Source organism: Neolamprologus multifasciatus, chromosome 18 (genome assembly GCF_963576455.1).
Source record: "Neolamprologus multifasciatus chromosome 18, fNeoMul1.2, whole genome shotgun sequence".
In the NCBI taxonomy this organism is placed as follows: Eukaryota; Metazoa; Chordata; class Actinopteri; order Cichliformes; family Cichlidae; genus Neolamprologus; species Neolamprologus multifasciatus.
This window is the reverse complement of record NC_140456.1, coordinates 26565221-26591318: the sequence shown is the minus strand read 5'-3', so window position 1 is coordinate 26591318 and position 26098 is coordinate 26565221. Positions and strand designations below refer to the sequence as shown.

The following is a 26098-nucleotide window of genomic DNA, read 5'->3' as shown; positions in this document are numbered from 1 at the left end:
GAGGGGTAAGTGAAGGAAGCAAAGTTTGCAGGTGTCAGCGTAACTTTGGCCGTGATGAATTTATTCACGGGTGGGTGACGCTGACATGTCAAGGACAAAAACCATATAATTAGCCCATAAATTTAGAAAGTGATTAATTCTAAATTCCTGCTATTTAATTAAAATATGCAAATAGACAGCCATTCCCACTAACAACGCGACACACTTACCAGAGTAACAAAGTTTGACGGGGAGTTAAGTCACTTAGTTGACTTAAACAGAAGAATTCTGCCACTGATTCACACACACACACACACACACACACACACAATACATCTGTCTCCACTGCACATTTGCACCACTGTGCATCACTGGTTTGTCGAGCACATTCGGGTCCAGCAGTGGTGACTCAAGGAAGCTGACTCCTTCAAAGCAGAAGAACAGTTGAAGAGGCATTACGGATATAATTGGATTTCATTTCAACCATGTGAGGGGGGGGGGGGGGGGGAACTTGCCACCACCCTGGAGAAAATGGAGCCAAAATCACTGTGTTTACTGCGCTGCATAGAGGGGGTGTGTTTGTGTATGTGTGTTTCACCTCGTGTGGCTCAGAGTGTGCGCGGATACGCTTTTTTAGGTCGTGTGTGTGTGGGGGTGTGTGTATTGCACATGCCGAAAATCCCAAGACACACAAACTAGTGTCAATTGAATCCACAGAGAGAGAGAGAGTGAGAGAGAGAGAGAGACGGGTTTCCCTGATGCCTTTTAAAGCAATGCATCAGAGAAGGACTAACTGCAGACAGCAAATACAGGACCAAAGGGAACCACAGATAAACTTGTGCCTTTCCCCTTTTGGAAATAAACCTCCCACACTGCCTGCTGCGCGTGCCATTACTTCACAGCAAAAATGTCCACCTTGATGAGACCTTTGGTCTTTGAAGCCAGTGGGAAGGGAAAAAAGTGTCTGTAGTTTGGAGATTTGACTTGTTTTTGATTCAGACAATCCTTGTTCGGGACATGGATTCCACAGTGATCACAATGATACTTAAAAGATCAAATATTGCTAACAAAATACGACTCACTCCATCCTCTCCAGCAGGCAGGTGTTTGATTGGTGCGCAGTTTGGCTTTTGTTTTCTTTGATTGACTTTTTTTTGGCAGGCATTTCCACTTATCTGTATCCACACTCTCACTGCAATACTGATATAGGTGTTCAAATAGAATTAAATCTACACTGAATAGTTAACCTCACAATACAATTCCCTGTATGATGTTCCTTTTTTGTCTTAAATGTGATTTGGTTCATGACATGAAGTTTTGGCTGAAAAATGAAGACTAAGCTAATGTCGACATTTTAAAAGTAACCTTTTAAAATGTATTCCACTACAGATTACAGAATACATGCCCCAAAATTTAGTTTGTAACGTATTCTAAATACTTTGGATCACTTACAATATTGTCATGCTTTTTACAACTACATAAATGTACTATTGCTGTGTGATTTAATACTATTACTGAAGGCTACCCGCCACAGAGCTAAAATTGTTAGCTGGCGTTAGCTGGGGTTAGACTGCTTTCACAACTGCACCTAGGGTTGCCAACCGTCCCTTAAAAAACGGAATCGTCCCGTATTTAGAAACAAAAGTACACGTCCCGTATTGAGCTAATAAGGGACGCACTTTGTCCCGTAATACAGTGAGAATCAAAAGTAGTCTATAAGTTGTAATGTAATTAACGCTTTGTTTGAAACCATAATTCCCAGCCACGCCCCTGCTTTGTGACCAATGAGCTGACAGCACACTTATGACAATTCGAGTATGACAATTCAGATTACCGCTCATCTCATTGGTTGAGGAAAGGTCGCTTGCGGAGAAAATACCGGAAGACAACAGATGACCACAACAAAAAGCATGGCCAACAGGGAAATAAACGCCGACACTGCGGTGCAAGTCTCAGACGACAGTACACCTGAAGCTGGGCAAACACTGTGCGATTTTCAAACTGCACGATTGGCTCGCATGGGTTATAAGTTCGTAGGTCACGATGCAGGGTCTCACACTATACCGCCCGATGCTCTGATGCGACCTGAGTCACACTGTGCCTCCATAAAATGAAGGTTATAACAGAAAATCTGTCGCTCGCTCTCCCTCTCTGTCTTTCACTCACACAGACACACACCGCCATCAACATTGCTAAATTACTAATGACAAACATGATCAGGCAGCTGTGATTGAGCAGCAATGTAAATCCAACTATTTTCACGGTTGTTGTGGTCGTGATAATTTGGTGTTGCCACATCGAAAAGGCTCGGATGAGCTTTCCAAAGTTCTACAAGTTGTGCCTCCATCGCTTGTGTCCAGATCACACGCTGCACAGCCGTGCTGCTCCGTCTTTTTCACCGACGTTTACGTGTTTGCGCGTGAGCAGTGTGAGCGGCTGCGGTGACACCCTCACGAGCGATTGATGATCGGGAGCTGGTCATGAGGTGTTAATCGCTTCTCGTTACCCCACGTATACTACACTATGCACGATGAAGGCCAAAATCGGGCCGATCACGACTCAAAAATCGGCTCAAAATGGGCCAAAAATCGCACAGTGTGAGCCAGGCATTAGACCAGCAATGTTTGTGCCTCTCAGAGAAAGAAAAAAAGGCTGCAAAAGTGCAGGGAAGAATGGGAAAAGGAAAACACCTGGCTGGAAAAGTTCACGATAACACCTATAAAGCGCACTGCACTGTGTGCCGGCGCACTTTTTCCATAGGCATGCTTCTAATGGTGGGCACATGAAGAACATGAGGGGCGTGAAAGCTCGGGGAACCCTTAACCAATTTTTGTCTACCAGGCCACGGCAGAACCAGATATGGTAAACACTGGTTTGTTTGTTTTTAAACCCTCTGGTTAAGGTTAAAATGGGCATGTGCAGCGCTATGTGGCCAGAAGTGTGATAATATAATTTATTTTGTGTAATAAACAACTGCAAGGATAGATGATTACAACAAATAGATGAGTAATACATAAAAGTAATACATAGATGAATAATGATGATGAGTTATGATGCGTAATCATGGGAACAAGTGGGTTTACAAACGGGAGCAAAAGCTGAAATAATGCCTCTGCTGAAGCCAATTGCACTAAATGCACTAAATGTGCACTGTTACAAGAATATTTTTCTTTCTATTGCTTTCTATTAATTTATATAATTTTAAGTTAAGCAGGACAGAGTTCTTTTAAAGAAAGATTTACTTTTATTATCAAAAGTTAAGCATGACAGGCTTCTGTTTAAGAAAGAGACCTGTTTTATTGTGTTAATGTTGTCATTTTGAGCTAAAAATAAATGGCTAAATGATTTTTGTTTCCCATGTGTTGATATCACAAAGAATACGCATCTACTTAAATCAAATTCAAGTCAAATGGTTAAAAAAAATAATTTCACACACAAAAAAAGAGCTAAAAAATTCACCACACTGGGAAGGGTGAAGACAACTGGGTCGCCCGGCCCTGGCCACGAGGTGTCCCTTATTTATTTCTCAGGGAGTTGGCAACCCTAACTGCACCTGATTATTTGCAGCTAGCAGGTTGTTAATGCTATCCATCAAGTCTAACAGTCTGCAGTCTATGAAATAACTTCAGCTAACGCCAGCTAACAATGTTAGCTCGGTGGCGAGTAGCCTTCAGTAATAGTAATAAATCACACAGCAATAGTACATCGAAGATACTGAAGTGGTACATAACCCAGGTAGCTACCACAACTAAATCAAGGTAGTTGCAGTAGGCTAACGTCAGTTTTTTAAAAAGAACTTACTTCCAGATGTTTCTTTAGGTTGGACGTGGAGTCTTTTGACGCTGAAAGCAACTTGGTTGCTGGCAAACAGAGTTTGCATTGCACAGTCAGATTTTGCCCATCCCTTTCTTTAAATGTGAAGTGGTGTCGGAATTTCCAAGTAAGAAATGCATTCCTGCCCGTGCACTGCTGGATCTTTTGTGCCGGTTCCGGGTCCATTGTGTAATTGACGCCACCAACATTAACAGGACGCTTACATTAAAGCCTCTTATTTTGTGTTTTGTTTGGGTTTCTGGCAATGCGTGGAATTACCAAAATTAGAGAGGGGATAGCCTAACATATGACACGGAAAGGCCGCGGTATAATCAAATAATTCCAAGAAAGTAACTGTATTCTAATTATCACCATTTTAAACAGTAACTGTAACAGTAACAGTTACACATATTTTGTATTTTAACCTCCTAAGACCCAAACTCTTCCATGGTATGCATTTTAAATGTATCTTTGATATTTGGGCCGATCGGCACCTGATGAATGTAAAAACAAAGAACTACCAGATTTTATTTTACCTAATCTTTGTTTCTGAGAAAAATGATATTCACATATGAGGATATTTGTTTAAAATTTCAATAGAACAGTGGCAATATAATGTCCTCGTTAGTGGATATCAGGCCCAAAATGTAGTATTTTGGTCTAGACCAGCGGTCCCCAACCCCCGGGCCTCGGACCGGTACCGGTCCGTGAGTCGTTTGGTACCGGGCCACGAGAGTTGAGGCTCAGGTGTAAAATATATAGTTTTCAGAGTTTTTATCGGTTTTCAGCGTTATTTTGTTATTGTTTTTATCGTTTTTTATCGTTTACTCGGTTTTCCTAGGTCTTTTCACGTGTGTTATGAATAAATCTTCTTTTTTTCGGTACCGGTACTAGTTTTATTTTGTTATATTTATCCGCAACACCTTAAAGGCCGGTCCATGAAAATATTGTCGGGCATAAACCGGTCCGTGGCACAAAAAAGGTTGGGGACCGCTGGTCTAGACAACCCAAAATGTGATGTCCAGATATGTGGACGCCAGGTCCTAGGAGGTTAAATATGTAATGCCGATACTTGTATTCCGTTACTCCCCAACACTGGTTAAAATGCAGGTTCTTGGGAGGAAGGCAGAGTTCCTGGAGAAAACATGCAAACACCACACAGGAAGGTCCGAGCTGGCCAATGGATTCCAACCTTCTTGCTGTGAGGCAACCGTGCTAACCTGGTGGTGCAGTAGACTTCTAGTAAGGCCTTAGTTTATGCACTATTAGCAGCATGGATGCATTGATTGACACCTTCAATCTTGTTTGTGGTTTTGGTACTTTTTAGAGCATTATTAATAATTATACCTCACTCATGTCTTCCTGTATAATTGGTCTGTTAGCATCTGTGCTGAGAAGTGTGACCTCCAAATTGTAGTAATTTAATACTCATGTGTAGTTTATCAGCAATTTACAGGTATCTGTGTCTCCCTTTCCTCCATACAGTCTAGGGATGCACTCTGTCAGTCAACCCTGTTAGTGTAGCCAATGACTCAGAATCACAGACAGTGTAAAAGATGGCGACATCACCCACTGGTTTCTGAAGTTCTGTTTTGAAGCCTTGAGATGGGCATTTCTGCCATCTTGATTGCAAAAAAGATATAGTCTGATTGTGAAACCACACACTCATTGGCTGCTGACTTGTGATTACTAGCCAGTGAGCTTTTGGTTTCATACCAAGGACAATTATACATTCTGAAATGCAGCATGACCGAAATTTTCAAAATAGACTTAATTTTTGTTCAGTATGTCCTAAAGTGAGTGACTGAGCCTATAAACTCAAAAGGAAAGTGTGTACACAGGTCAAGACAGAAAGCTGTTTTTCCATAGACTCTTTAGGACCAGAGGTCTTTTTGCAACCACAGGTGTTGCCATCTCCTGGCCTTCAAATAGAATGCAGCTGTAAGTAACTTGTGGATTGGCTTCATTTTTGGGACCTGGAAGCTACATCCATGTTTTTTACTGTCTAATAAATAAGTAAGTCACTGTAGTCCATATTTTATATACATTGTTTTTGACTAAACATCAAACTTAAAAAGACTCAATCCCAGATAAGTGACTCCCTGGGATTCAATTTTCCTGCCTTTTAAGAAAACTGCAGAAAGTAGAGGTGAAGGCCTTCAGACCTCCCTTTCACTGCACTCACAGGCACTATACACATCTTTGCATAATCACACTCCTCAGCACAAGCAGTCAGATGGGTGCAGCTGCTTGTGTCTAACTGACATATATATTTAACCACCCACGTGCACTTTACATGATACACATATACACACAGAGATATGTGTTACCCTCTTAGATCTGTTGCACGTACACAGGTCCAAGATATTCCCTGAAGATTCTGGAGGTAAACGGTGCAGTGACCGACATTTGAAGGCTTTAAACGTCATGCAGGAGCCACTGAAACGTTGAATATGTGTTAAAAGCGATAGGCTGCTTTGGACACAAGCACACACACCACGACAGATCCTTCTTCCCTGACATCTGGAGTCTTGGTATCCCTCTCCTCCCACTGTATCCTAATTTCCATCCTAGATGTGCTATCCTATTGTTTAGAGAGTTCTTCTCTGGCAGAATACGAAGCTTAACAATACACAGAAATGATAATAAGGCTCCTCTTTTGATATTTTGAAGCTCTGACCCAGTTTTGATTTCTTCTACAAGGGGGGTGTTCCTGTGATACATTGCAGTAAAATACCCTTTGGATTCCAACGCTTGCTGTATAATTACGCCAGCAAGTTTCCCGGGACAAACAAGTGTTGTTTGATAATTGATGGCAGAGTTTTATTTAAGCCGGCCAACCAAGAGTGATACCGAGAACCCACTGGGAACAGAAGCATCAGAGGCACGTGAAAAATCAGCAGGAGCGGGAGAGACACTACCTGTGTGTTTAAAGGAAGTGAGATAAACCAAATCTGAGGGAAGCAGTGAATGACAGGAAGAGAGGCAAAAGAAGAAGACAGTGGGGGTGAAATGAAAGAAAGACAAAAAGAGCCAGATGGAGGTTTGACTATTCTGCTAACCACCGTGCCTCCCCTAGCATGACGCGAGGCTGCCGCCATCACCCGCCTGGTGAAGAATGAGACAGATGTGCATTGATGTAGGAGAAGATCTCAAATGTCAGGCAGCATCGAAGGCTGTTATATTAATCACAGTCAGAGGCCTCCTTAAGACTCCAGCATCCTTGGGGAGGAGTGTCATAAAAAATAACGCAGTAAAGGGAACTGTGTAGCAATGCAGCATGAAAAATGCCCTCCATCTGCAGTGACTCAGCCAGTGGATCCAAGGTAAAGAGGAATATGTTTGCCCTCTCTCTTCACTTCTCCATGCTTGCTCTCTCCGTCTGATTTCCTATCTCTCACACGCACACACACGCACGTCACTTCATAGTGTGTCAGTTCACAAACGCACACGCAGACTGAAAAATAAATCCCAGATAGTCAAGACAGATCGGAAGACACTTGGCTTAGCACATTATCAAGGCCCGCTTACATTCATCAGGTGCCGTGCGGATACGATTTCAGTCATTATCCTCAAATAGACATATGAATTCATACATGCTCGCTCAAACAATCACGGCTGCCTTTCCTTTTCGAAATCAAACAGTAGATGCAGGCATTTTCTTCTCCTCCACCAGGCCCCCCACCCCACCCCTCCAGTTGGCTAATCTGTTAATTCTACACTCCCCGGGTGAGGCAGACAATAAGGACGATGGGCTTCAACGTGAAAACCCCCGGCTATCGGCTCTACATGGTGAGACTGCTTATTGTTACGGGGCTTTCTAATGTAAATAGGCTGTGTAAACAACAATCACGACATGCTACTGTCCTAGATAGATACTACTGTGTGCTGCAGCACCATTAAGCACAAAAGCATATTTATTCATGACCGAGTGCACTCACAATCATGCTTGGACGTAGTAGTGAGCGCACAGGACAGCACATGCAGAAACGAGCGTGAACTCTCATGCAGATCAGTTCACAGATGAGGGGGACGCCAGAGTACAGTCATTCAACCCACTGTTTTTTGGGTCAATAGTTGCGGGATACGGGGCAATGGCTCTGCAAAAGTTTCATCTTTAAGCTGAAGCTTCCCGAAAATGTTCAGTAACAATGCAAGGAGTTCTTCGTCATTGCTCACTTAAATGATTCCCTTTGCATGACTGCACCTCTTGCTGAGTTGAGTTGTCTGATGCACATGTAATTCCAGGAGTAACTTCTTGTGTTTAAAATTCTTGCACAAAAGTTTTTCAGTGTGATTTTGATTTCGATCAGGGCCAATTTTTATATATATGATACAGTTATAACTTAAATTCGACATTATTGGGGCTCCTTATGCTTCATATAAAGTATGTGTTTTTGCCTCTTTTACATCCCATCCCTCTTTGTTTTAAGGATAAGGACTGTGAAAGTCCTCATTTGTATCGTTGTGCTTCTGTGATGTGTGCTGGATCTCCTTTCATGATTTTGTTGGTTTGACCTCAAAATTATATAGTGTACCAACACATGATAATACCACAGTTTAGCTTGTTTTGATGAATGTACTCGCTCGTATTCCTTGGGGGCATTAAACTAGAACTCAGTCTGACCAGTATACAACCATCATGTTGGAAAAGAACAATGTTTCTGACCTGATGTGCCACTCCAGGTAAAAAAGGGCTGGGCCACTTTCAGTCTCAAACTGAAATCTAATGACACCTGCTGGGTTGCAGAAGAACACCTAACAGCAGCTGAACTATGCTGACGATCCTGCAGGTGAAACCTGGGTCACATTGAGACAGAGGTTGCTTGTTCTCTGCTGAACTTTGAGTTCCTGGGTGAAATTGGATACGCACTACTGATCAGAAGAGGACTTTCATGAAGAAATATAAGCAAAACCAGGCCACAAGAGGTACAAGAGAAGGTATAAGGAAATTTATATCAGGTAAGGTTTTTGATTTTTACTAGTAAGCCCCTGAACGTTTTGATTGCAACTCATATTGCAAGTGACTTTTTAAAAACTGCCGATATATACTGATCAGGCATAACATTATGAGTGAGTAACACTGGTTATCTCTTCATTGTTGCCCCTGTTAGTCGGTGGGAAACATTAGAGAGCAAGTGAACATTTGTCTTCAAAGTTGACTTTTTTCAAGCAGGAAAAATGGGCATAAAGATTTGAGCACGTTTAACAAGAGCTGTGATGGCTAGACAACTGGGTCAGAGCATGTCCAAAATTGCAGCAGTTGTGGGGTGTTCCCTATCTGCAGCAGTCAGTATCTATGAAAAGTGGGCCAAGGAAGGAACAGTGGTGAACCAAGGACAGAGTCAATGGCGCCCAGGGCCCACTGATGCACAGTGGGGAGGGAAGGCTGGCCCGTGTGGTTGGATCTGATAGAATGTCAGAATACACAGAGCATCACAGTTTGCTGCTAATAGGGCTGCATGGCTGCAAACTAGTCAGGGTCCCTATGCTGACCCCTGTGCACTACCAAAGCATAAACAATGAGAATTTCGGGATGAGATCTGGACCGATGAGCAATACGCAAAGGTGGCCTGGTCTGATGAAGCTCCTTTTCTTTTACAATATGGTGGATGTTACTTTGACACGTACCATGTGCCTAAGCATTGTTGCAGGCCATTTATTCCCTGCAGGTATATGGCCTCTTTCAGCAGGATAACGCTCCCTGCCACAAAGCAAAAGTGGTTCAGGAATGGTTTGAGGAGCACAGCAACAAGATGTGTTTGACAATCAAGTCCGATCCACGAGCACCCACCATAATGTTATGCATTATTGGTGTATAACCTGACCAGACGATGCAGCGCCACAGATCACAGAAAATGATCGTAAACGTCTTTAAATGGTGCAGTGACCCAACTCGCTGCAAGTTCCCATCCTGTAAGGAAAGTGTGCACACATTCAACGTGTATCAGCCAAACTAATTCAAGTTTTTATATGATGGAAACTTTTGATCGATTCCTGCTATAAGGTCTTTACGTGACAGGACACGCTGTTACAGAATGTCTGTTTGCACATGCAGTGAATGTTTTGAATCCTGTACTGGAATAAACTATATTTTCACTCCATTCACACATTTCCACCCTTCCTGGTATAAAAATAAATCCACAGTCATGCACGTTCTCACGCACATGAGAAAAACACACAGTCTACCACAGACACACAGTCTAGTTAGAGCGAGAGACTAAAACAGCCTTCGCTGCATTCTCACCCATCCGTGGCCTGCCCCGATGCAGATGTGCTCTCTACCTCGTTAACCTCAGCCAATGGGAGCTGGCCGCGCGCAGCTGTGCAGCCGACATGCCGCTCTGCCTCACCAGACTGCGGTGCTGGCACGAGGAACCCACTGGCACCAAGTCAACACATACTCGCACGCCTGGACACATGTACGTACGCACAGAGCACACGCTCCCGTGGACACGCGTGCACAGAAAAACACACTGCGTCTGCACGGGATTGCAGAGCACTCAGACATGACTGAGTTTTTAAACAGGATCCAACCCCTGACCAGGCTGGGAGCATCGTGCTGCACAGAACACTGGCACATATTGCAGGCACTCACCTTGTTCAAGGCCAGAAATAAACAGGTAATTTATTGGCAGGGGGTGGGTTCACCGACTACATTCAATTACACTTCACAAGGGGTTTGTACAAATTTATATCCATTCCTGTAATGTTCACAGTGGCTCTGCATCCTGCAGGGCTGCAACCGTTACCACCACCCGATTTACAGTAACCATAGCAACTACTTGGAAGTACCATGCCTTTGGGGGGAGGGAGGTCAAGGGTTGAGTACTGTTCAGTGGAGAAATCAAATCTGCTCTTTGCCAAGACAGCAGCTCTGAAGATTGATGTCCAGCAGGAGAAGAATCTGTGGAGTGAGTTGCTCTGGGGGGTTCGGGCTGTTTTGACCCGGGCTGAAAAATCTGCTGGCCGTGCCCACTGTGTCTGAGCTCCTATCTGATTGATCGGCGGACTCTGCTGTCTGCTGAATCAAGATGTTTGGGTTTTATGTTGTTGTTGTTTTTTTTAACTCTGCCTGCTTGAATGTACTGAAACATCAGAGAAGACGAAATGTTGGATTCATTCCAGGGTACTCTCGGTCAATCAGTCTGCAGTCTGGTGATTTGTCTCTTTTTGCCTTTTTTTCCCGTCGTTTTACATCAGAAGCGAGCCCACAGGTGGTCGCTTACTTTGCCGTAGCCATGGCAACTGCCCACGGAAAGCCAAGAGTGTTGGGCAGAAAAGAAAAAGAAAAAAAAGAAAAGAAAGACCTTTCGCTTACCTTTAGAAGGGCAGCTACTTGGATGTGCGTGGGTGGTTTTGCGTGTGATTTAGGCTGCGACCGACCTCTAACATATTAAAAAGAACCAGAACAAAATGAGCATCGTGCATATTGGGTGGTCAGCCCAGGTAAGGACACCTTCCTGCCCCCTCAACTCCAATCCACAGATGGGCTGAGTCAAGAGAGGGTGACTTATGGGAGTGGGGTGGGGTGAGGTTGGAGGAAACTGGGCACAGTCCTGGCACAGAGGAGCTGAGCCATCTGCCTGTCAGGAGCGCTTCATTTCAGCCCCCTGCTCTGGCTCGCCGGTGTTCCCACCACAGATGGACAGCCTTCAGAAAGGTGTCACCCATGCCTAGGCTGTGACACCGGGAGGGCCGGGCAGCCTGACCGTCGCTAAACCAAAAGCAGAGTGAAGAAAAAAGGTAGAGCGGAGGAGTAATGCAAGAGTAAATGTGTTTTATATTTGAACAGGTTGAGAGGGGTTAAGACGCAGAGCAGGGACCTGTCGCTAACTGATATTTGCCCACAACATTAAGTAAACGCTGTGTGGATACCAGATATTAAACGTTACAGCTCACAACTGTCATTGTACAACCAGCACACCCACGCGGCACCACCATCTCTCTCACTCCCTGTTCTACCTTTTGTCCTCCTTGTTGTGCTCTTACACCCTTCCCCTTCTGTGTCATTTTCCTTTTCACTTCTCCCTCTTGAGCATTCCCACGTAAGCACGCACACAAATGATGCGTTTGGACAAAAAACAACAAAAACCCCACACTTTCATTTTCTCACTCAGGTTCTCCTGGTCCTCCGTCTGTCTTTCGGGCTGTCCTTGCAGCTGTCTACCTGTCCACCTGTCTTTTTATTTTCACCTTCCCTCCATCACATCATTCCATTTTGACCTTTGTTCCTCCTTTTATCTCCCATCCCCTCGTTTTCCTGTCCTCTAAGTTCCTCCTCTCAAACCATTTCCTCTCCTCTCTTTCCTTCTTCTTCTTTCCACACCTCTTCTGTCTTCCTTCCGCTCTCTCTCTCTCTTATATCCTGTCTCCTCTCCCTCTCTCTCCCTCTCTCTTATATCCTGTCTCCTCTCCTCTCTCTCCCGCAGTAGCCCCACTGCTAATCCATTGGGATGCGGTGCAGCATTTCTGCCAGGGTTTTCTGGAAGTGGATTTGTAAGAGAAACACCAGTAAGCCCCCCGCCCCACCACCCCCGTTTTAATGGCAGATTAGAGCCTTGCTTCAGCGTTAAGTCGACAGACACACAGAGCCACCGTGGAGCCTCGCAGGCAGGTACAGGAGTAAGGTGGAGCAAAGGGAAGAGACTAAACATCCGCCAGAAAAAGTGGGACTGAGGAACTGAGGTGTAAAAGGTTTGGGGGGGAGTGTTATCATCATAAACTAAACATAAGATGCTTAATGTACCACCTGCTAATTCAATTTATCACAGGAGAAAAAACAGGTGTGACGAAAAGGACACACAGACCCCCCACATCTACGTTTTTTACTGCAATGTTCAGAGGATGACCTTTTTCGAGACATTAGGTTTCACAGCTGCGCATATCGGCCCTGGATTTCTGTGCCGCTGAGGATAAATTCATCTGAGTCACCAGCTTAAGCTACATTGTAGTCCTTATATCATACACAAATTCATATGTAAACCTTATGAACTGGTCTACGTACGGATTTGTTTATTCTTGCACTTAATTAAAGCAACTAAGGTCCTCCTGTGAAATCAAAGCAGCAGATATGTGTGCGACAGAAGAAGCCTCTCTTTTTTATGTTCCTTCTGAAAATTGGGACAGGTTTGACTAGTGCAACCCTGGCTCGAATAGTTTGATCGGAGCGGTTATATTACACTGTTGTAGCTGCAGCTTTAATTAATTAAAGGACCAAGTTGTTTTCAGCCTTGGTGAGAAATCAGTCAGTGGATTTTTCTCTTGATAGGAGTTTAATTATTTTTCAACTGAACTGAACCACAACTTTCTAGCTACACTTCTATTACTAAAGGACGCCTCTGACTGGCTTTGGGAAAATAATTAAATAATTATTGTCTTTGGTTGGAGGCCACAGCATGACTAAAATTATTGCAGTCATGTGACTGTCTTTGCTTCGAACTCGTGGACAGAAATACTGCTGTATTCAAAGCGATTTTAGCGTGTCAAGATGGCGATAAAAAGGCAAGAGCGGATCTTATGATAAACTGGTGAAAACTGCAAATCTGCTGCTATCTACATCCACAGACTTCATAGACCTGTAACAGAAATTCAGAAAATCCTCCACACATATTGGCATAGTTGTAATTTAACTCCATGAGCGCTCTGCAATCTTGCTTTTATTTACTAATATAACCAGAATACAACCAGCTGACAACCAGTTAAGTCAAGTTCCCTATTGCAAAGAGACAAGTTGAGCTAACTGGTGCAGAATGACTTTAGCATAATAATTAAAAGCTCCCCCGACTTGCTTATGTTGGGTAAAATATCACCACAGCCACAGCCTTAACCCTAAAAAAAGTCTTTAATGAATAATTATTTAATTTAATGAAAATCATCAACGCCTGCTGTTCTACCCCTTCCTTTTGGACCTTACACTGGTAAACCAGCTGTCAACACGTTGACATCCTGGATGCCTTCATCTGCTGATCCAGCAGATGATCAGACAGCTGGATGTTCCTGCACGACACAGAGGGACTAGCCTAACCTTCTGTGCCAGGTAAGGTGGGCTGACAGCAAGCAGGACAGAGGGCTCGTTACTGGGTCATCGCTGTGAACTGGCACTGCAGCTCACACATCTGACCTACATTATACTTCACATAGCCGGGATGAGCTGCACTTCAGTACACAGCAGTCTCTAGACAGAGTTTTAAAAAGCACATCCATAAGCTGCAGCACTCTTGTACTCCAAATAACGGATGAGGTATGCTGACTTCTTTTGGTAATGCACTTATCGCTAGTGAAAAAAAATACAAATCTGAGCTTCTTTTCTCTTCTTTTTGTAGTTTAAATGCACATTTAATGCACCTGTATCTTTTACATTTGTGTACAGAAATAATAACTTGTATATCACAATTTCAGTAACAAATACTTCTAATAAGATTTCATGTAATCCCATTAATTCTTGTTACTTTATCATAAATACTGCCACAGTTCTGGGTCATTTTGACCCAGCATTTAGAGTTCTTATGTTTTGGTATAAGGGTTATATTCTGATTCCCTTGTTCTGCTATGTTGATCATTATTATAAACAGAGATGGGATGTAACGCGTTACTAACGCGTTACTGTAATCTGATTACTTTTTTCAAGTAACGAGTAAAGTAAGGGATTACTATTGCAAAAACGGTAATTAGATTACCGTTACTTTCCCGTAGGAACGCTGTGTTACTGCGTTACTAAAACCGTGATTTTTTTGCGAGAATGTCTCATGACAGTGACGTAAGCGAGTGCGACGTTCGCGACAACAGCTGTGTGCAGATCAACAATGGATAATATATTGAGTGCGGGAGAGAGTATGAGCGTGCAGCGTTTAAAGCGTGGAAGTACTGACCTTACTTTGAGTTTGATTCCATAAAAAGTGACAAAAACATTAGTGTCCGTTGTGCGTGGAAAGAAAACTTCTTTTTACAGCGAAAAAAACCCTAAACAAGCTCCGAGTGCGCAACGACGTAATGGGAAATTCACAGAGAAACTCGCAGATTCTTCAACTGACCGCTGCGGCACACCTGCACCAGGGTAAACCTACACCTACCCCACTCCTGCTTTACTGGTGAAAATAGAGCAACAGGACCGCTAGTGTTTGATTTTATTTATTTTCTGCTGTGTTTTACTTGCATCTATTTGAAAGACTGAGTGTAAACACAAAAAATTATTTTATTTTATGTGCTGGAATGTGCAGAAAATAGGTTTAAATGTTAAACTAATTTCTTCCAGTCAGATAATGTTGCATATAATTTAATTTTTGCTTGATGCATAAAGTTAAAAGATTAAAACTAATAAAACAAGTTTTAAAAAGAGACTTTTCCATTTGATTACATTTTGTATGATGGATTATGCAGAAAAAGTAGAATTGGGCTGAAAGATCTATCGCTTTATCACCTATTCAGGTTGTAAATCGTGTTTTTAAAAAGTAACTAAGTAACTAAGTAATTAATTACTTTTGAAAATAAGTAATCAGATAAGTAATTACTGATTACTTTTTTGGGGAAGTAATCAGTAATTAGTTACTGATTACTTTTTTCAAGTAACTTGACCAAGACTGATTATAAATCTATATTTCAGTTTATTCTGGTTAAGGGTTTAGTTCTTAGGTTTAGTTCTTGTGCTCTTGTGTTTAGTTCAGTGTCAAGTCTGTGTGTTTGTGAATTGTTTCCTGTTTTATTTTGAAGGTTTATGTCTTGTGTCAGTGTTTCTAGTTTCGCTTCCTCTGTCTCGTTAGGTCTAATTTTCTCATTTCTTAGCCGCCCGGCCTGTAGCCCAGTCAGCCGCCCAGCAGCCATCAGCTCAGGTTGCAGTTCAGCCTTCTCCCCAGTGTATGGTTCAGCTATTAACTTAACCATTAGCTCAGCTGTTAGCTCAGTCATCAGTTCAGGCTACCGTTTTGTCTCTGTCTTTTGCTCAACCACCTGTTCTGTCACTGTGTTCAGCAGCTGAGAGGTTTGAACTCTCTCAGCTGCTTCCCATGGGAGCTCTGCCGGGCCATCTCAGTGTTCTGTCTCTGCAGAGAGCCTGTACGACCCTTCCCAGCGGTCCACAGCAGCTTCCACTGAGACCTCTGCCGGGTTGTCTCAGCCTCCTGTCTCTGCTGAGAGCTCGTGTGAGCTGTCCCCACAGTCTGCAGCAGCCTTCACCGAGGGCTCAGGCAAGCTCATCCAGCCCACAATGGACTATGTATTGCTGCAGCCTGAAAGTCAACCCGAACTGGCTGTCTGTCTCACGCAGCTCAAGCTAGCTTCACCTCAGCCAGGGGTTTCTGTACCATCTGGCCTTGCATCTGTTCCAGCTGGGGGTTCAGGAGAACCCAGCCACCATCGGGCCACGTCAACTGGGGGTTCTGGAGAGCCCGGCCAGCATCACGCCAAGTCAGCTGGGGGTTCTGGTGAGTCTGTTCAGCCACCATCAGTGGCTTCCACGCCGTTGCCTGCAGTGCCACCACCTGCTCTGTCGCCTGCGGCTGCCACGCCACCGTCTGGTCATGCCTTGTCTTGTCCTGCTGTTGGTACACCACCATCTGATCCAGCTCTGCCTGAACCACCTTGCTTTCGCCGGCCACTTTCCAGGCCATTGGCTGGACTTCTTCATTGTCGTGGACGGCTTTCTGAACCCCGTTGCCACCGCTGACTTTGCGGTCGACCTCCTGATCTGCTCTGTCACTGTCGCTGTCTTCCGCGTGGCCTCTGGACCTGCTTCCACACCGCCGCTGCCTTCTGTACGGCTGATTTTTGGACTTGCTGCGCTCATGACACCTGTTCTGTTTTGGCCTGTTCTCTGTGCTCCTGTGTCTTTTGAGACCATTTTGTTTTGAACTCGACTTTGGTCATGTCCAACTGGGAGGAAATGTCATAGCACACCTAGGACATGAGGGAGAGATTATGTCTCTTGGCTGGCTTGGGAATGACTCTGTATCCTCCAGGAGGAGCTGGGGCAGGTGGCTGGAGAGACAGAGGTCGCAGAGGTCCGCTACGACTGCTGTACCCACAACACGGATCAAGATAAATGCCAGAAAAAGGTGTGGATAAAGTGAACACAGTCATGTGGAAAAGAAGGTACACCCCATAATTCTGTAGCTTGTTGATATATCTACCAACAATAACTTGAAGTAAGCATTTTCTTTATGATTTTATTGTGGAGCAACTTAATTCCATTTTTCTTTGTAACATTGCTTCAGTCCAGTTGAGGTGTGAACACTGACTGGGTCATTGCAACACCTCGATTCTTTTCTTTTTCAGACATTCTGCTGCTGTGCTTGGGATCACAAAACTACTACTCAAGTGGAAAAGGTGGGGGACTTTCATTCACTCTATAAAAAGAATACATTTCCAAAAAAAGAAAAATTAAGCGATTTAAAAACATTTTTTAAAAAGAAAACATCACAGGCCTCTTTGTTCTTTCTCTGACTGAACCCTGTAAAATATTTTCATCCTTGCCATGGCCACGATCCAAACTCATGGGTTTCCTACAGCCGCAGAGTGAAATGTGAGCAGCCTTACTTATTCATAGAGAAAAGATCGGTCTAATCTCAAGTCGTGTTGTGGTTAAACGCAGTGTATTCTTTTTGATCCGACAGCAGTTTCTTTTGGTTGTAATATGTGGCTCTGAAAGGGGGAAGACAGAGTGAAGAAATGGTTGCGGGTTTCAGTTTGTTACAACAGAAAGAAATATGCACGGTTGAATTATTCCCAGTGACCCTGAATTGGATAAGTGGAAAAAGACGGATGGATGGATCATGTGTGGAATATTTGGCTCATGTTGGTCGAGATGTGTGAAACAAGGAGATATTGCAGACATATGTGTGAACTAGTCCTTTAAATTAACACCTTTATATAGTCAACTGCACAAACTTTTATGACATTGTTGAAAATGAAATACAGTGTTCATTCAGTTTGATGCCTCCAGAAAAGAGGTAGGTGTGTGTGTGTGTGTGTGTGTGTGTGTGTGTGTGTGTGTGTGTGTGTGTAATTTCAATAGTAGAGACATTTTGACACCTTTAACAGATTTAGTAGCAGAAGTATTGTGAAGTTTTGTCGACATTTTTGAGAGATAACACAAAGTTAACCTTCAGATCATTTTGCTCTTGTAGGGCCTCCATACGTGACAGATGATCTAAATTAAACTGGCGCCTGCTTCTACCTAAAGTATCTAAGACTGGTGTCACAGGAGGTAAGCCAATAGAGATAGATAGAAGGTGAGGACTCCATTATACACGCCGTCCAGCAGCTCTCTAAGTGTATGAAAAAGCTTATGTGAAACTGACATCACATCCACTGTTGCTAGTTTCTGTTGGTTGTCCATCTTAATCGTAGTTGTCCTAAATAAGTGTGCAAGGTTTATTATACAGCAGTTTCCAATTACTCAAATTGACTTGAAATTAATATGAAAAATATTCAATTCAATTTTATTTATATAGCACCAAATCACAACAGCAGTCGCCTCAAGGCGCTTTTTATTGTACAGTAGATACAGAGAAAAACCCAACAATCATATGACCCCCTATGAGCAAGCACTTTGGCGACAGTGGGAAGGAAAAACTCCCTTTTAACAGGAAGAAACCCTCCGGCAGAACCAGGCTCAGGGAGGGGCGGGGCCATCTGCTGCGATGCGGTTGGGGTGAGAGAAGGAAAACAGGATAAAGACATGCTGTGGAAGAGAGACAGAGATTAATAACAGATATGATTCAGTGCAGAGAAGTCTATTAATACATAGTGAGTGAGAAAGGTGACAGGAAAGGAAAAGCTCAATGCATCATGGGAATCCCCGGCAGCCTACGTCTATTGCAGCATAACTAAGGGAGGATTCAGGGTCCCCTGGTCCAGCCCTAACTATATGCTTTAGCAAAAAGGAAAGTTTTAAGCCTAATCTTGAAAGTAGAGATAGTGTCTGTCTCCCGAATCCAAACTGGAAGCTGGTTCCACAGAAGAGGGGCCTGAAAACTGAAGGCTCTCCCTCCCATTCATTTTTTTTTCCTCAGATATTTTTATTAAATTTTCTGCATCCATTTTTACAAAAGACAAATTAAACAATATGCCGTTTTCTTTTTGAAGAACATAAAACAATATGAAACATACACTCCCACCTCATAATTATAGGAGTACCAGTGGGTGTAGAAAAAGAAAAAAGAAAGGGTCCAATCTAATAATACGAATAGTAAACCCTGGAGTACAAGATAACAGTTCCTGAGTGTACAAGAGAGATGTGGAGAGTTTCAGAGCCCACACCCCCACACAGACACAGAAAAAACAAAACAAACAAACCAAGAAAAAAAAAAAAACCACAAACACAAACATAATGAGTGGTCAGCTTAGTTGTAGAGATAAGTCAAATCTGTAAGAAAAAAGAAATATGTATAAAGTAGGTAAGTAAATGCCATCATAAAGCGCAGCCACAATAGAGTCTGTATACTTAAACATAAGATAAAATAAAATAGAATAAAGTCTGAGCTGGCTAATTGGGAGCGTTGCGGGACCGCAAAGTCTGAACATGGTCAAAAAAGGGTTGCCAGATCTTAAAAAATTTGGCCATAGACCCACGCAGGGTGAATTTAATCTTTTTGAGTTTGCTAAAATGCAAAGCATCTCTGATCCAGATTTCCCAGGATGGGGGAGAAGGGGACTTCCAACATAACAATAATCTGTGTCTTGCCAATAAGGTGAGAAATGCTACCAGATCCGCTTGGGGAGTCAGCAAGACAACTGTATCAGGAAGAACCCCAAACAAAGCAGTTAAGGGCACAGGTTGGAGGGTTAGCTGGATGATCTTTGATAAAGTCAGAAAAATATTAATCTAGTATTGTTTGAGGGATGGACATGAACAAAACATATGTATTAGAGAGGCAGGTGTTTCATGACAACGGTCGCAATCAGGGCTAAGGTTGGGGTATATTTGAGCTAGTCTGGCTTTAGTCCAATGTACGCGGTGCAAAATCTTACATTGAATCAACCCGTGTTTGGCACATAATGAGGAGCCATGGAGTCATCCTGAATCACACACCCCAAATCCTGCTCCCATGCCATTTTAATAGCCGAGGTTGAGGAGTTGCCAAAGGAACATATTTTCCCATACAGACAAGAAATCAGGCCCTGTGATGAAGGGGGAGGTGATAGAAAGTTATCAAAGTCATGACAAGGAGGTCTAGAGGATTTCTCCTTAACAAAACTCTGGATTTGTAAGTAGCGAAAAAAGTGACTTTTTGGAAGGCCAAATTTCAATGAGAGCTGTTCAAAGGAGGCAAGTGTATTCTGAATATACAGATCAGAAAAAGACCTGATACCCAAGGAGGCCCACAAATAAAAAGCACCATCAACTAACGAAGGCTGAAAAGAGGGATTTTTCAAAATGGGTGACTGAAGGGAAAAAAAGGTCAACTTAAAATAACGACGAAATTGATACCATATTTTCAAGGTAACTTTGACAATAGAGTTATTATAAAAACCTGCACTCGAAGGCTGCTTTTGGGCATAAATCAGGGCTGGTAAAGAGGATAAGGCACAAGAAGAAATCTCCAAGCTCAGCCACGCCGGGGCATTATTCATGCCTTCCCCCTGTAGCCAGTACCTGAGAATATGAATATTACATGCCCAATAATAGAACATTAGGTTCGGTAAAACCATTCCCCCCATCTTTTTCGGTCTTTGAAGATATGTCTTGCGTATTCTAGGGTTTTTTTTGTTCCAAATGAACCCAGAGAGAATCTTGTCTAATTTAACAAAAAAGGAAATTGGGATAAATACAGGGACACACTGAAAAAGAAAAGAAAATCTTGGGAGGATATTCATTTTAATTGTATTTGCGCCCTGCTACAGACAGATGGAGTAGAGACCATCTGTCCAAATCGTGCCTAACTTTCTCCACAAGTGGGTCGAAATTAAGCTTGAAAAGAGCATGAAATTGACTTGTAATTTTAACCCCTAAATATGTAAAGTTGTCTGATACAACTCGAAAAGGCAGTGCTGTACACTGATATTTCTGTGCAGCAGCATTCAGAGGGAACAGTTCACTCTTGGCGAGATTCAGCTTATAGCCAGAAATAAGGCTAAACTGTTCAAGTATTGAGAGCACCAAAGGAAATGAGGATGCTGGTTCTGAGATATAAAGAAGCAAATCATCTGCGTATAAGGAGACCCTTTGTTCTATACCATTTCTAGTAACCCCGGTGATACCTAGGTTTGATCTCAGCGATATGGCCAGGGGCTCATTTGCAATTGCAAAGAGCAACGGCGACATGGGACAGCCCTGCCTAGTCCCCCTAAACAGAGGAAAAAAGTCAGAACATGCGCCATTTGTTTTGACAGCGGCCAGGGGGGAAGTATAAAGAAGTTTCAACCAGGAGATGATTATTTTACCAAAGCCAAATTTATCCAAAACATAAAAAAGGTATCCCCACTCGACCCTGTCAAAAGCCTTCTCAGCATCTAAACTGATCCCAAACTCAGGGCTGTTGGAGTCTGAGGGATTGTAAAGAACATTAAACAAACGTCTAAGGTTAGAGAAGGCATATCTCCCTTTAATAAAGCCTGTTTGATCCGGGTTAATTACAGATGGCAAGACTGCTTCCACACGCATCGCTAAAAGTTTAGCAAGGATTTTATAGTCCACATTTAACAAAGAAATGGGACGGTATGAGCCACATTGTAATGGATCCTTATCCTTTTTTAAGATCAAGGATATAGATGCCTGCAGTAGAGAGGGTGGGAGGGATCCAACTTCCAGTGAATACTTATACATATTTATCATGAGCGGGGCCAGTTTAGGCATAAATTTACGATAGAACTCAACAGGAAACCCGTCCTGTCCGGGACACTTAGAACACTGCAACTTGCTGATAGCTTGCAGGATCTCTTCTACAGTTACTGGTCCCTCCAGCTGAAGACTGTGTGTTTGATCAATTGATGGGAGCTTAAGATGATTGAAAAAGGAGTCCAAAACCTCAGTGCTAAATGCACACTCAGACGCATAAAAAGATGAATTAAAGTCTCGAAATTGGTCATTAATTTATTTTAGGATCTGTAGAAACCAGTGTTGGGACTAACGCGTTATTAAGTAACGCGTTACAGTAACTACGTTATTATTGCGGTAACGAGCACGGTAACTAGTTATTATGCCAAAATCAGGAACGCGTTACTCGTTACTGGGATTTAGATAGGGCCGTTATTCGTTACTTCGTGTGTTGCGTTTGACTTACCTCGGAAATCGGAACACGAACCTGGGAATAATGTCACACTCGAGTAAACGGCGTTCCGGTTAGCCTCGTCAGAGAAGTCTGGATTCCAATAATGGCGACGCCCTCGAAAACGCTTGTTTTGCTAGCCCTCTACAAAAACAAATTACTACTAAACACATATGCAACTCATCTGCAGTATTTCCGAGTCCCGAGTACCGAGTACATAGGAAAGCACCACGACTGCAGTTTTCGTGTTGGACGTAAAAAGCGCACGTGACACTGAGACGTAAGCTACAATCATGGCGGCAGTCGAAGATGGTCCAGGCATGGGTTTTCTCTCCTGGAAATATTCACATTATTTCTCCTTTCTGATGGTAAAAGACAGGAATATTGTCGTCAGCTGTACTCTCTGTGGAGGTTCTAAAACTCTTTCGACATCAAAGACTAGCAATTCTAATCTGATGAAACATCTTCAGAAACAGCATGCATCTACCAACTTAGTTGAAAAAGAACCCGAAGGCAACGTCGGTGACTCTAGCTCCGTTGACGCTATTCCAGCAAAACAACGAAAGCTTGATTTCGGACAACCTGCTGCACAGTCCATCACCCAGCCCCAGCTACACAGGCTGATTGCCAGGTATGTTGTGGAAGACATGAAACCCATCTCAACGGTTGAGTCCCATGCTTTCAGACAACTGATTAGTCATATACCTGTGCGAGGGAGAGCTGGGAAGGCACCATGCAGAAAGACATTTTCCAGTTTCCTAGACCAAGAATATGCCAACATGGAGTCAGAGCTCAAAAATACACTTGACATGGTAGAATACATCTCCACAACAGCAGACATTTGGACTGTGCATAATAAAAGTTTTCTTGGTGTGACCGCGCATTGGATAAATGCACAAAACATGAAACGTGAGAAAGCAGCGCTGGCATGCAGGCGATTTATGGGTCGACATACGTATGACAGTATTGCATCTGAGCTGGACAACATTAACTCATCTCATGGCCTATCGTTTAAAATCACATCAACTGTAACGGATAATGGGTCCAATTTTGTCAAGGCTTTTAAAGTGTACCAGTCACCACCTGAGTCAGATGACTCTGAATATGAGGAGGATGAGGTGACTTTTGTTTCGATTGGGGATGTGCTGCAGAATGGTGCTGATGATGCTGATGATGCAATTTCTTTACCACCACATCAGAGATGTGCATCGCACACAATGAATCTTATCTCTTGCACTGATGTGGAGAAGTGGCTACTGTCTGAAGCTGCAACAAAAACCATCTACAGAAGTGCCACCACAAAATGTGCAGGGCTGTGGAACAAGGCCAGTCGTTCCACAGTGGCTGCTGAGATTGTGGAAGACATTATTGCAAAGAAACTACTAGTACCTTGCACAACAAGGTGGAACTCGTTCTATTATGCTCTGGAGAGAATATCAAAGATACCTTTGGTGGAGCTGAACACAATCTCATCCACATTACAGTTGAAATGTTTCAATGAGAGGGAGCATCAGTGTATCAGAGAGTACTGTGCAGTCATGAAACCACTTACTGTGGCACTGGACATTCTTCAAGAAGAAGACCATTGTTTTTATGGCACACTCCTACCCACACTGGAATCGCTGATGACCAAGACTCTGGCTATAAAAAATGGTCTGCAAATTCTTGTTGGGCTACCAGATACAGTTCTCCAGGTAAGAGATGATATTTTTATTTGTGTTTATCTTTAATGAAATGTATTACTCAATTGCTTTTTATATTGTGCTGTGCTGTTGTGTCACATGCAAGTGAATACTGTTACAGTTACAGATACTTAACCCCAATAAATAAATAAAATAAATACAATGTAGTAAAATACACACTATTTACAAATTAAAATACATTCTATATAAAACTGCAGCATGCTGTTAATGTTTAATTAATTTAATGTTGAAACAATACATACTTTCTCATGCAAAAATGTTTTTTGCACTTCTACTGTGTCGTTATTACAGGCAGTCAAAACAAGGTTTGCACATGTCCTTGGAAGTGAAGATGCTTTGCTGGCTGCTGTGACACTACCAAAATTTAAGCTTCGTTGGCTACATGACCAGTCGCGGAAGGACCTCGCAAAGGCACGTCTGCTGGTAGAGTGTCGAAAACTTCTCCCTGAGCAAGATCAGCTACAACCAGGTACCAGCGCCACCAACACAACACAGCACCTGGGTTCTAGCAAAGAGGATGAGTTCTTCTCCTTTGAAGAGAATGAGGACATATATGCCACTGCTGAAGGTGAGGTAGCCGAGTACCTCAAATCAGGAGCAACAGGGTTAGACTCTCTGAATCATTTCCCGATGATAAAGAAACTCTCTCTTAAACTTAATGCAGCTACTCCTTCAAGCGCCCCAGTTGAAAGGCTTTTCAGCCTGGGAAACCTGATTCTCACTCCAAAGAGGAACAAGTTGTCTGATCATAAGTTTGAGAAGCTTCTCCTCTTGAGGTACAATTGTTGGTTTGGTGGAACCAAAGTTGAGTAGTGCTCATATGATGATGATGTGTTGCCTTCAGTAGTGCTCTACAAGGTATAGTAGGGTTATTTCCAAGTGAAACTTGGGCTTAAAATACCATTATATTTTATTTATCTACATGGCCTGTATGGAGGCAATATTATTTTGGTTTGACTGTTTATGAAGCTGAAAATACTTATTATTTATTTTATTTCTGTTTGTGGGGATGAAAATACTTATAATTAATTTTATTTCTCTTCTCTTTCTCTGAAAAATACTTTTATTACTGAACATGAGGTCTCCAGTTGGTGCAATTCAGCAGTTAAGTTTACAAAGTTCAGTTCAGTTAACTTTACAAAGAATGGACAAACCTCACCGTGTTTGTGTTAAATGATTTTTTGCACTACATGTTTTTGCACTTTGATACCTACAGGTCCTAAATTGTCTGAGGTACAGTTTAATGTTGGCACTGCTAAAAGCATACTTTCTGTCCATTTAAATGGCAAAAATAAATATCTTTCAAAAGTTTCAACACACTGTATGTTGTGTTTTGTGATCCACTGCTTCTTCCTAGTGATACCATGTACAATGATTAGATTTATAACACTGCTGTAACAACCCCAGAATGATGTGTTTGCATTTGTAGAGGGTTGAAACAATAGAAATAGATTAAAACACACAGATAAAAAAGTGACACATAAAACAAACTTTGTTAATTTCTAATTTAGTTTCATTCATTTCATCATTAACTTGCACTCGCACTACTACACTGCCATTTTAACCATTTTAGGTTCAGGCCATTAGGTGGCACAGTGCAATTGTGGCAGGATAGTGCTAACATGTAAGCAAGCTAGAAGACTGGCATCCTTGCTGGGTATCCAGTTAGGGAAGCAACACATTAATAAGAGAATTCTGGGTAAGACCAAAGTTACTTTCCCTAGTAACTAGTTACTTTGAAAGTAACGAGTAACTTGAAGTAACTGAGTTACTTTTGATAGGAGTAACTAGTAATGTAACTAAGTTACTAATTTAAAGTAACTTACCCAACACTGGTAGAAACCCTGCTTGATGTCTGAATCCGAGGAATGGAATGTGCAGCTGCTGCACTACGAAGCTGATGGGAGAGCAGTTTACTGGCCTTTTCCCCATACTCATACTGGGAGTACTGACACTTCAACAACATCTCTTCAGCCCGTGCAGAGGACAGGTGATCAAACTCAGTCTGCAAACACAGCCTGTCATTATAGACCTCTGGTGCCGGGCAGACAGCATACAACTCATCTAATTGCGATATGCGTGTTATGAGCTCAGACAACTTTGATTTCCTTTGATTTGCCTCAAAACCAGCATAAGATATAATATGTCTCCTGATAAAAGCCTTAAACGTTTCCCCTAAAATGGAGGGTGATATTCCTGGTGTAATGTTTGTCTCTATAAATAAGTCTATCTTGGAATTCACAAATGTGATGAACTTATCGTCTGACAGCAAGCGTGTGTTCAAACGCCATGGAGCTGGTGGAGAACTTTGGCCCACTGCCAAATCTAGAGTCAACGGAGCATGATCTGAAATGACAATGGCATTATGAGAGCAAGAGCGAATCTGTGAAGTAAGTTGAC

At 42.7% G+C, this 26098-nt stretch overlaps 1 protein-coding gene across 1 annotated transcript; it reads left to right on the top strand.

The window, feature by feature from the left end:
* The first annotated feature begins 22074 nt into the window (after positions 1–22074).
* LOC146498152 (uncharacterized) lies at positions 22075–25531 on the top strand. The gene is made up of 2 exons (XM_085139752.1): positions 22075–23689; positions 23990–25531. Exons 1-2 carry the CDS (start codon positions 22289–22291, stop codon positions 24509–24511), a joined length of 1923 nt encoding a protein of 640 aa, XP_084995878.1. The 5' UTR covers positions 22075–22288; the 3' UTR covers positions 24512–25531.
* Positions 25532–26098: the final 567 nt, after the last annotated feature.